This window comes from Drosophila pseudoobscura, chromosome X, assembly GCF_009870125.1.
Source record: "Drosophila pseudoobscura strain MV-25-SWS-2005 chromosome X, UCI_Dpse_MV25, whole genome shotgun sequence".
NCBI lineage: Eukaryota > Metazoa > Arthropoda > Insecta > Diptera > Drosophilidae > Drosophila > Drosophila pseudoobscura.
The window spans coordinates 43,348,109-43,360,715 of record NC_046683.1 but is presented as its reverse complement, the minus strand read 5'-3'; the positions used below and the strand labels follow the sequence as shown (position 1 = coordinate 43,360,715).

Here is a 12,607-nt window from a genome sequence, read left to right as displayed (position 1 = left end):
GCTGCTTTTGTGAAGCTTCCGTTTTTTGATCTGCTGATGACTGCCGAGAGCAGCTGAGTGCAATGGCTCTGAATAAACGCCGCCTGAATTATGCAACACGTTTAAGTGCCTGCATTCCTTACACACATGCAGCTCCTGCAGCTCTTGCTTCTTTTGTGGATTCTTGTTTACACTGCCGCAGAGATGGGTTGCTTGGCTGCCTGGCTCCTGCTGCAGATAAGAATGTTGACAGTAGCCAGATAAAGCCGAAAATTTACAAGTAAATGATATTGTTTGGCCGGAGCAGCTGCTGCCCACTTTGTGGCTGATTGCACTATGCTTTTGTTCAGCAACACCAGAACACCTGTAACCTTCCTTCCCTCCGAAGGCCATAATGAGATCCCCCCTGCTTAGAAACTTTTCTGCTATGCATAAAATTATAGAAGCTCATAGATAAACGCGGATTTAAGACATTCAGACATTCGTCTGATGATGCTTTAGGGAAAGACAATTCAGGGGAGATGAGGATTACACCAGGAGTTAATTCAAAAACAAAGGTGGAACGATTTATACAAAATTCAATGCATTTTGTAGGATCATCCAACCTGCTGTTTATCATGAGCAATTGCGGAGGTTTTTTACAGACCTCTACTTGCATCTTGTTGAGTGGAATCATCAGAAAAGTTCCCATCTCAGGACACACTTCACTCCATCAAATACTTCTCGGACACAATACAACCCCCAACTACTAGATCCCAGAATTCACATGCTATGGACATCACATCAATTGACAGCCAATAGCTTCATTCAGATACTACACAATAGATTCCCCCACGAAAGCTATTTTAAAATTTAGCCCCACTCCAAAATCATAAATAAATGAAAGCAATAGCAATGGATGGGGACATAAAAGCCAATTTCATAGTCCGCCAAGTGATTTATTGAGACAGAGAGGTTACTTCTTCTGCCCTCTAGTCCTCTGCTATACCATACACATCTCTTCTATGCAGAGCGGCAGCTTTTATTTATCGCTAAACTAATAAATCTTGGCGTAAAAATGGAAAATATTGTATACGCCATGTTGTGCTGAGTCCTGGAAGCCTGGCTAGAAAAAACAAGGCCAGAGCAAAAACTCATAAGTGGCGGCGGTTTAAGCAGCGGCCACAAAAAGTTTATATCAATATAAATTTCATATTAAATAATGGCTTAACGATTTATTTGTTTATTCGTTTCCGGCTTCCAACCAATTAACTCTAACGAACTGCAAACTACAAAAAAAACCCGACCGACAATCATAAAAAATGCACAGACACGCTGCGTGTCAAAGTACAGTGGGTGAGTGCCAGCGTTATTAATTTTTTAATGTCCTTGTCCCCAAAATTGTTATGAAGAGCCGTTTCCCTTTTCGGCTTTGTTCTTGGCCTTCTCAGTGCCTTTTATGATTATTACTTGATGTTTGCCAGTGCGGAATTATTTTTAATGAATTTTTACAGCCTCCCAAAGCAATGCCCAACGCACAAAGCAAAAAAAATCACAAATCACTTTTGTTTCTGTTTCTGTTTCTTTTTATTTGTATTTTTATTTCCGATGCCTACTTTTCGGGGCCGCGCTGGGAAGGCCTTCGAGTTTTAATTGCCAAATCGAGGACGGGGTCGGGCCAGTGGTTGCCTTCGTCCTGCCACAGGAGCAGCACAAAATTTGGGTTTAATGTCATTGCGTGAGTGGATCCCATTAGAGCAGAGCAGATCGCACACGTAAGTAATGCTCTAAAATGGAATTTTTTTGCCCTGTTTGTCCAGCATTTTTTACACAACCCAGCCACACATTATTGTACTTGTAATAACAATTAACAATTAACTTTTTATGGGGTCATGCATGTTGTTGTACATATAATAAATGTTTGTTAATGCCACCTATCGATGCTGTTATTACTTCTCCCTCCGCTGCCTCCGGTGCCTGCGGTGCCTCCGCTGCCTCCACTAATTATATATTACACTCGCGTACGAGTAGTTTGCATATGGTTGCCGTAAATTTGGTTGTAAATATGAGGCATTAAAGCAAAAAAGTACGGTAAAGAGGGACTTCAGACTTAAATCCATCGAATGGCGTAATCACACATCCGAATTAATACATGTATCGATGTGTCTGTATCTGTGGATGCGGTGGGCACACAATACATTCTTAATGGTTTTATTGCCCGTGCTTCTGTAAATCCGGGATCCAACTGCTGGGTGGCTGCCTTTTCTGGCGCTATGTTAATTGTGCCTGATTGACCCCTGCGCATGCCGAACGAAAATGATAATCAGAAATTACCGGAAATTGCAGTTAAAAGTTATTGAGAAATTTCTCTTAATAATCTCATCACAATGAGCAGACCACATCCTAGAAATGCTCTTAACCAGCTCAAGAATGCTCAGAGTTTAATTAAGAAATATTATAGGGAACATATTGTAGTTCCCCATCCGCTAACGTTTAGGAGCTACCGAAATCTTGGGGCAATGAAGAAATTTCTGAGCTCAGGACAAAAATAAACAGGAGGTTTGGCTTATGCCGATCCATATAATGAAGGCCATCTGGATAGTGACCACAGATGACCACAAATATTGTCCTGGACATAACCAAGATGCATTAACCTAGGACATGTGTGGCGGAAAATGTTTCTCTGCCCGGCAATGCGGCGTATGCGTAATGTTTCAGCCAACATCTGCTCTGCCCTTTACCCTTTTTGGCCATGCGTTGTGTCAAAAGACAGAACACGAACCGCAGGTGCGGTGGAGTCTGCCTTCTGTCTGTGTGAGTGGAGTCAAGCGTTTTTGCATACTGTGGCTATGGCCACATGCATACAAGGCACACATTTTTGTAAGCAGAGTTTACAGCGCGGTTAACAAATATTCATGGCGCACATGGCGTATGAGTGTTGCCCTTTCAGTTTCGTCGCTTTAGAACTTGGTAAAATGCGGACGCGCTGGTCCATAGTGCCGTGGAGCCCAGCTGAAAGTCAACTTTGTGGTAGCACGTGGGTGCTGAAAGGTAGTGTTTGGAGAGACAACCAACATATTAAAAGCAAGACTTAAACACTTCATTATACTTTCTAATTTCCTTTTTATACTCTTGCAGAGGGTACTGTGCGTTTTTTCAGCTTTTCAGTTTTCAATTTTTCCTCTCTAAGCTGACCTAAATCTAAACTTCTGATTCACTCGTTTTTCTTACGCTCAGAACTGCCGATGAATTTATATTTACTGAATGAAAAACTAAGATAGTTTAATATATTTAATTTATTATTAAAATCCACAAGCAAAAAGATCGAGAGAATATGTACTAGAAACTACAAGAATATGCGATAGACATAGGACCATAGATAAATAAATTGGAGAACAAAATGTATGCAAAGTGAGTTATTCTCTTTTCTTGGAAAACAAAGTACCAAGGGACATCATCTAGTCCTCTAGACGCCTTCGTTTTATGATTATCAAAGGGAGAATCGGAGAGCAGACAAAGTACAGCTGCACCTCGAGGCCAGGTCGTACGTTTATAAAGATAACAAAACGTTTAAATCCATACAAAAGTAATAAAGATCATGCTAGCTCGTGCCTGAGTAGGACTACAATGGAAGACAAATACATTTCCATGCATTCCAAAAGAATCATGCATGGGCAAAGTGGGAATGGGAATTGTTGTGGATTTTATTTGAAATAATTTAAAAAAAAACAATTAAGAGGTCCAAACAGGAACTTCAGATACAAAACAGTTATGACGATCGGTTCGAATAAAACGTTCCACGCCGGCCATACACATATCCCACCACACGGAAACCGAAATTAATTGCTCAAGTGTGATGTTGTGAAATTACAGAGAAATGTTAAATTTGCTTAAGCCGGGTAATGAGATATCCTGGCGATGTCAACAGCACCTCCCACCTCCCACACACACACACAGAGACACATACATAATGCGGACCCACACGCACAGAGTTGAGATGCTTAAGTACGAGTGGAGCTTAACGCATTTTTGCAACACACACAGGCATACCCATGTAAGGCCTGCGAAGGCCAGGACAGTCAGGACACACAGACAGACAGACAGTGAAAAATATGACACCCTATTTCCGTTTCCCGTACGCTGACAATAATGGCAGACAATATGGCGCAGCTTACGCCCAAAAGTGATTGCCACACCAGCCGCCAGCAGACAGCAGCTAACCAAAAGTTTCTTTGGATGCAAAAACAAAAAAAAGAGGCGCATACACAGACACACAGACACACACCGTGTAAAGAGAAAAGCTGGCAAAAGATTATATGTCTGGGATTTTTGGGGTAATTTAAGCGGCTTTTTGCCAGGAACCCAAAAGGAAAAAAAATCTAAGCCCAAAAAATAAAAATTATATGTAGAGCGGAGGCTAACCCTGCGCAAGTTTAAAATTAATTTTCATTAAATGTGGCGCACACAAAATTGTTTTAAAGTGATTATGGCCGTGGAAAATTATTCTTCTAATAGAGGACCAAGGACAGGATGGGGATATGGGCGATGGCCGATGGGGATGGGGATGGGCTGGGTCTGCGGATGCGGATGGAGTTGGGAATGGGAGGGGAAGGTGATGTGGATGTGGATGAGCATGGATGCTCTAAAAGCAGGCCACGGCTGTTGACAATGATGGCGCATTTAAGGGTATTAGGCAGGAAGTCGGGGTATGGGATATATGTATATATGTACGTATATGTATGTTTTTGAGTGTGTCTGTATTAGACTCAGCGGCTGTGTTTTAAAAACGAGACACGAAATGAGGTAGCAGGAGCATTTGGTCGCCCAGCCATCAATACTCATATGCATGGCCTTTTCAGAAATTTTTTAATAAATATCTTTTTAATTATGCATAAATTATAATTAACTACTCGGTTCTGGCTGCCGGGCCGCCGCTCTCAGCCCCTCGGCCACGGGCATCCAGGCGAACGCCGAGTGTCAGCCGAGGCCGAGTTGCAGTCGCGTAATAAATGCAGGACGCGCATAATTAGTGTTAATTATTGAATTAATGCACTCGCTATTGTAGTTTCATCCCCATCCCCATCCCCATTCCATCTGTGCTGTCCGTTCCAATTTCAGATTTGCGATTTACATTTTTTATTTTTCATCAGTAAATATAATAAATTTAACATGCGCTGCGTATATGTTTTAATTATGCCTTTAAGTGATTTACATTGATATTTCGCGCCCAAGCGAGATTTTCAGCACATGGTAAATGGATGTACACACATCTGTGTATAAAAACAGAATAGCAAAGACTAATGAGCTGCACTTCAGGCTGAATCGGAATGCGCCAAATGAATTGATTGCTCCAGTAAGTGGAGTTCGAATGGTACAAGTATTCATGGAAGCTATGGAAGCTTTAAATATCCACTCAATCGTAAGTGCATGATGATGCAGCTTTAAATGATGCTGCAGCCTGATGCATGTATTTAAAAATTCAATATACTATTCTGCATCCATTATTATCTCTACTCCAAGAGATTCAGTTTCATCTAGCTTCCTTGAGGTAGGTGCACGTTAATTCCATTTGCTACCATTTTATTGGAAGTAATGAGTCGAACAAATGTATCGAAATGCTAACCAAAACTAACTGGACTAATTTGAACGTTTGTTTGCAATGCCAAGGGATATCTACTACAGCATTGTGTTGGCTTACCCATCCACCCAGCCACCCCGCAGAACCCAACCGAAAAGCAATTCCTCAGAAATTACCTGCGAATAAAAATATAATACCATCGAAAATTAGAGGACAAACCACTTTGTAAGCACCGCAATCGGTTGCCATGGCTGTCTCTGGCTCAGTCTCTGGCTCAGTCTCTGTCTGTGCATTGGTCTGTCTCTTTCACACCCAAGAAACCTCTCAACTTTATTTATTAAAAGTGCTTATTACTTTAACACTTGAGCGCGATTTAACACAATTTGCTCAAGTATTTTCGTACGACAACGAGGACACATTCCTCCTTGACTCTGCCGGGGCCGGGGCAGGCGAGTGTCAAGGTATGTCGCTGTCTGAAGCTGTCGGTCTGTCCTGCTGGTACTGCTGCTGCTGCTGCTCGAGTGTCCTGTGCTGCCTCGCTCCCCCTTTCCATCCGCCTTCTGCTCAGGATCCTTGAGTATTTAGCTTACCTACCAGACACCAAAAGCAGTTTCATCTTTTTCATGTGCAGGAGCAAGAGCAGGACCCTGCCAAGGAAGCTGCTTCATCATTTTTACTCTTTTACGTGCCTCCCACCCACACAGTCACAGGCACAGACACAGACCCAGACACAGTTGTCCTTGTTGGCTCAGTGCGAGGTGGGTCCTTGCTTGCTCTTCAACGCCTGACTGTTGGCTGTAGATCGACTTGACTGCCGCCTCTTGGCCTGCCTTGCCCTGCCCTGCCCTGCCCCGCCATGCACTGCTACGAGAATCATTGCCAGCATTTTGTTTGGGTTTTCTGACTGGGGCCTGCCCCTAATATTGCCCTTGACTGTTGTCAACATGTTCAACGTATTTGTTGTTTCAGTTGTTCTTCCTGCTCGGCAGATCCTGCTCCAGCTCATGCTCCCGCTGTTGGCCTTTAAGTGTGTTGATTTCATACAATTAACTTTTTGTCCGTTTGTTTTGTACGTCTTCGGATTCTGCTGGCATTCGCCATACACGTAATTTCCTGCTCCGCTCCGTTTTCGGGGGAGAAAGCCACTGACATCGTTTGACAGCCACGTGAGTTTAAAGAAGCTGCAGGAAAAGCTGAGTAGAGCCGGGCCGAGGCGAGGCGAGGCAAGAAAAGCAGACGCTCGACGTGGCGTATACGCAACGTGAATTGTTTTTTCCTGCCAAAGCATGCCGCTAAAATTTAATATTTATTTTTATGTTTTTTGATTTAATTTTTCTCTCTTCCGACCTTTTATGTGTGTGCATGTGCGTGTGCGTGTGTCTGTTGGTGTTCGCCGCAGTCATGCGGGTTTTTTAAGGGGTTTCTGCGTTTTGCTGCTCTGGGGATTTATGAAAAAGTTAGTTTTTCTTGTTATTTTTACTGTTCAGGTAATTTTTATATTTATTTTTATTTTGTCACGGGACGCGTTAGCTTCACGTTTTATATTTTTCACTCCTCTTTCTTTTTTTACGATTTCGAGCGCAAGTGCGTGTGTTCCTGCCTATGCGACTGCGGCTGCGACTGCGGCTGTGTGACATGCCATTTGTTTTAATTTACCCGACGTACGCAAGCGAATTGTTTTAATTTATTTGGCATTAAGTCGAAGGCATTAAAGCCGCCGGATCGCAGCAAATTCGAACATTTCCAGTCACGATTCAATTGAAATCGGACTGGAACGTACCCATTTTCTGGCTATTCCGACAAATCTTTGCTAATTTATCGCATTTGCATAGATTATTCTCCAAAAATGCCATAAAAAGCAGATCTATAGAGTATCTTCTTGGTGATTAATGCATCATAATTAGAATTTTGGGTCTGAGTACGTGCATAATTCCACGTGGCAGCCCCATAAATCATTCCCCTGTACGAGTATCGTATCGGTAAGTATCTCGGTGTGTGTGGGGTGTGTGTGTGTGTGTGTCGTAATCTAACCACCAAATTTGGCTGTCTGTCAAAGACACTTAACTTTTGTGCTGGCAGGTTCAGCGCCGAACCGTTTTGGCAAGTGTCAGCGGCAGCAAAGACACACCACGACACACCGCACAGATACCCTTGGAAACGCACACTGGCAGAGAGAGAGAGAGAGAGAGTGAGAGAGAGCCAAAATAAATGTGTTTTGCGTGCGCTTAAGTGCTCATTAATTTGGAATGTCAAACTACGAGTATGTTGACTAACGCAAATGCTCCACGTTTAATCGTTTCGAAAGGGACCTCGTTGCGGGCTTGATGAGTAGTCGGAGTAGTCGGAGCAGTCGGGAGTGCTAGTGCTTCCTGCCAGGCCATGGCGCATCTCCGTCAAATTGATTTAGAAGAGCTTCATAAAAGCAGGCAGCCTTTAGCCTGGTCAACAACATTCAACCTGCCTCACAGATGGGTGGATGGTCGGCTACAGGAATGCCCGGAGAACTGCCAACCGAAAGGCATTTAAACTGAGATATTTGCAAATGTTGCTGCTAAAGTCTCCCCCAGTCAGGTACTCCTATTGTTGGCTTAATCTCCAGCCTGAATTGGGAGGAAAATGCGGTCGGCCCAAAAAAGATTCGAGCACCCCCAGTAATGTGCATCTAGAGGCTGGCCGACGTGCCTACCTTGCGGTCAGTTGTTGCACGTTGCACGTTGCACGTTGCTCGTTGCTTGGCTGGGAGACGTTCGGCTCGGCTTGTATTGGCCTGCTAATTGAAATTCCAACACACAAGGGTTAACTGTGTTCCGGGGATCCGGAATCCGTTCAGCGAAGCCGAGGAACAAAACTGAAGAACTGTTTGTTCCAATGGAGGGAGAGTAGCTCCCAACTGAAGATAATTAAAGTTTATAAATTAAATCGTGCATAGATTTACGGGCTACTTCTTTTGATATCCTTTGGTCTGGCGAAGCTCATGTTACATTCCATTTAATTATACAAATGTAAAGAAAAGTAAGAAGACTGTGTTGGAAACGCTCCTTTCAGCGGGTGAAATGCATACCAAAAGCACCTAGGAGTATCAGCCGTAATTATTTTGTACAGCAAGGGAACTAAGCTAAAGACTGCGTTTATTTTAATACTCCTAAATATGTAAGTACTTCATCGCGTCTGTTGCATCAACATGGGGCATAACTTATCTCCACAAAAACCATTTTCTCCACTCCTACGAGTGTTTGTGCGAAAAGCAGTTGGCATTCCATCATTAGGAATTAAGTAAAAGTCAGTGGCGGAAGTTAAGTACTTGTCAAGTGATGAGCATGCCAACGGGTAGCGAGGCTGGTTGGAGTTCTTTGCAAGGCCAAAAGTTCCCAGAGTATGCGGGTTACAGCGAATTCCTCGCCCTTCGTTCCCTTCCTTTCCTTCGCTGCTTTTTTTTATTTTATTCATTCTTCCTTCTGATTCTGCTGCTGCTGCATCCTTAAATATTTTCCCTTTAATTAAAATTTCAACAAGCCAGACTGGGCGGCAGGGAGGAGTGCAGACATGCCCGCATAAATTAACTTTTGCGTAGGTGAGCTGTGTGTACGAGTATGCCGTGTGGCATGTGGAGTTGGGCTTGGGAGCTTGGGAGCCTGGGAGTTGTAAGGGCAGCGTTGTAAGCCTGGCGTAAGTGCCTTATCTTAATGCCCGCCATATCTGGCCTAATGCATATAATAGGCCAGGCCTGCTATTTAAAGTCTAACAACCCTTTTTATATGCAAATTGTTGCGCCCCACGTACACGCCTTAACGCCCACGCCCACGCCCACGCCCCTGCCCCTGCCCCTGCCCCGCACCGCCTGACAGACTGCGTTGCCCTGGCCCTTCCCGTTTCCCCTTCCGGGTCCCGTGGCAACTTGACATTTTTTCTAGATACGACCCAGCACTGTGAGAGGAAGTCTCTCCCTTTTTTTAATTCTCCCTCATTTAAACATTTTGTGAAAAATGCATGTGTGTGTATGTGTGTGGGCGAGTTTTTCTTCTCCCCGGGCCTGTATGCGTGAATACTCGTAACGCTTTCAACTTTTTACACGACTACAACTACAACTACAACTACAGCTACAACATGGCCTCTCTTCAGTGTCTCTGTGTGTGAAAAATGTTAAAATAATTTGCAATTTAAATAGTTTTAATTAACTTTCACTAATTTGCTGTCGCTCAACCTACACAAGTTGGCAAACTAATTTTAAAGTGATTTATTATTTAAACAGCTTGATGATTGGCAGCGCCCAAAAAAGAGACGATTACAACCCACAACCTGCAACCTACAGCCCAACTGCCGGCGGCCTAATTAGGTAAAGGTAAAGGTGCCGGAGTCTCCGGGAATTGCCCTGCGGTCTGCTCTTTGACAGCGTGCAAATGGTGTAAAAATGGCAAATGGTTCTGGCAGCATGCCCAGGGAACGAGGCTAGTTCAATTTATTGCCAAACTTCAATTAAACTGCGCTCAGATATAGAACAGAACGCCGAATCCTATCGCCGATTCGGGCCCTCGTCGTGCGTCCAGAACCCCGTCGCAATACAGCCGCCGCCGCCATAGCACAGTTTGTGATGATGCCTCCGCACAAGGTACAGTCCCGTCGGCATCAGAAGCAGGATGATCAGTAGCACGACGCCGATTGTGAGCATTTCCCAGTCTAGGCTTGCATAGAATCTATTCATATGGAGGGATAGCATCAAGTGCGCTCCACACTCACCGCTGCCCCCTGGCCAGGATGCCACACTCGGTTGCGGTCTCCGTCCCACTCTGGTTCTGGCAGCAGGGATGCTGCTGGCAGATGCAGCTGGATTCCGCGGGATCCATTTCAGCTTTCAATGATATCGGTCACATGAATTTTGAATTTTGAATTTTGAATTTGGAATAAATTTACATTTCTAAGTATTTTATTGGGGACTTTTGCTTGGCATGGTTGTCAGAAAAACCGAGCAACTGATCGATCGACAAGCAGGCTCTGTACTAGTATGTGTATTTGGGTTTGATGCGCATTTTATTCCGTGCGATTGGTTTTGCAATCTTAAGTAAATTGTGCTTAACTAGTATTTGAGTCGGGCAAATGCTTGGCTTATCGGGCCATTCAAGTCTGGGCCAAATTAATAAAATTATGCAAATTTAAAAGCTGGGCCATAAATCATGGCTTCGAAATGGCCCAAAGGCAAATAATGGCAACGTCATTAGATAAATTTATCTCGAATGCCGAACAAATTGAAAAAAAAGAACAACTGACAACAAAATGGCAAACAGAAGAGGAAAATCAATATTTGAAACCGAAAATGTACAGTAATCAGCATAATATGGGAAACCGCCATTAAAATCATTATGTACCACGTTTAATGCCTATTTATGGGTGATTTCAATTTAAGTAGCACCCACACCCAGCCCCAGACCCAGACCCAGATCCCCGTTCCAGAGACTGGCGGGAAAATGCGAAAACAAATACCGAATGGTACTACGGAATAACAGAATAACGGAAAACGGAATACGGAATACGGAAAACCTGCTGGCGTTAATTTTCAATAAAAAGCTGCTCCGCGAAAAGTAATTAACAACAAATTACGGAACCGTAGCGAACAACAACAACCGCAACCAACACACTTAAAGCTAATTAAATTTGGCTCTCTCCCTTCCACAACGGGAGCCACATCGCAACAGCTGGAGGCGGCAGAGTTGCCACCATGCGCCACAACTAATAAATAAATAGAAGTGATCAAAACTTTTTGGTATTCATTTGGAAGAAATCAAATAAATTAACCGCTGACCCACAGCCAACAGCCAACATCCAACATCAAACATACAATTTCCAGGCCCAACCTAATTGATTTGCCAATAAAATTCACAAGACTTCAACAACAGCCTCAAAAAAGGAACCCTCCGCCACATGGAGGAGGCACAGCCTGTAATTTGTAACTGGCCAACTGCAAGACCCCAAGTAATTGACGCCACCGAAAGGCACACAGGGTTCACGCTCACACACACATATGGACATTAATTACCGCAAAGTAAAGGAACCAACGACCACGGGCAGGGGCACGGGCACGGGCACGGGCACGGACACGGGCACGGCGAGAATCAGAACCAGAACCAGAACCAGGACGACGAGAGCTGAAAACCATTGGAGCCAAGCGAAGCGAAACTAATGTGCAACGGCATGTAGAAATGTCATTTCTGTGCAATTTTTGTTGCTCCAGTAAATTATTTTTTCAATTTTTCCCATTAGAGAAACCGCATCAAAGCAGCCGCAACACCAGCGCCCACCACGGATGACCACTTCAACGGGACAAACCGAACCTTTAATCAGTGTCAGTGTTGCACATGCAAATGGAGTCCTAGTAATTGAAGGTATGTACATACATATATATTCCTATCTTTCTTCATTAATAGAACTACTAAGCATCGTATTGTTGATGAAAATCGTAGGCCAAGTTTGCAATGTTCCGCAGTAGTCAGGCATCATTGGTTAGACAAAATAGAAGGTTTCCTGCTGCTGTGCTCTCATACAAAAGTTGTGCAAAGTGTTGTGCCCTCGCGCTGAAATGGAATAACAAAACACAACAAAGGCAAAGACAAACAAAAAAACAGCAACGGCAAAGGCAATGGCACTGGCACTGGCAAAAAGTATCAACAAATCAGCAGTGCATTGGTGCAGTGCCGACCATGTGAATGCCTCAATGGCGCCCCACAGCGCAAATCGCAATCATATTAAAAGCAGAGCCGGAGCGCCAAACATTTGATGCCAAAACAGAGCGCTAACGCGCGGACAGAACATGTGGCATGTGGCGCGGACAGGCATTCAAATGGGGCTGGCTGCTGCGGCAGAGCGATCCCCAACCTAAACTAATCATGGCTACCCATCAACTGTGTGTGCGGGGTGGGGAGTGGCGAGAGCGAGGGGAAAAAAAACCCCAAAAACCGTAACACTTTGCCAGGCATTTGCATTTTCCCGGGAAGAGGGTTGAACCAACAGAGCAGCCACAGGGGGAGAGAGAGAGAGAGAGCCAGAAAAGGGGCTGCCTCAAAGCGAATGCTGCCAAATGCT

General features: G+C 44.1%; 1 protein-coding gene across 2 annotated transcripts; it reads right to left on the bottom strand.

Moving 5' to 3' along the window:
• Window positions 1-9,755: 9,755 nt before the first annotated feature.
• Window positions 9,756-10,503, bottom strand: LOC6900364 (uncharacterized). Of its 2 annotated transcripts, none has more exons than XM_002134723.3 (2): window positions 10,271-10,503; window positions 9,756-10,227 (listed from the first exon to the last, which is right to left on the bottom strand). In XM_002134723.3, the coding sequence occupies exons 1-2, from the start codon at window positions 10,375-10,377 to the stop codon at window positions 10,047-10,049; spliced, it is 288 nt and encodes a 95-aa protein (XP_002134759.2). In that variant the 5' UTR covers window positions 10,378-10,503; the 3' UTR covers window positions 9,756-10,046. The 2 variants fall into 2 exon arrangements, with proteins under 2 accessions (XP_002134759.2, XP_015042608.2); XM_015187122.2 differs by having other exon boundaries at window positions 9,756-10,210.
• Window positions 10,504-12,607: the final 2,104 nt, after the last annotated feature.

Excerpts from the sequence above, each read along its gene's own strand:
- LOC6900364 (XM_015187122.2), bottom strand. The coding sequence starts at position 10,377 with ATGGATCCCGCGGAATCCAGCTGCATCTGCCAGCAGCATCCCTGCTGC. Across the intron at positions 10,211-10,270 it reads ATCCTGGCCAGGGGGCAGCG|ACTGGGAAATGCTCACAATC; the intron begins GTGAGTGTGGAG and ends ATGCAAGCCTAG.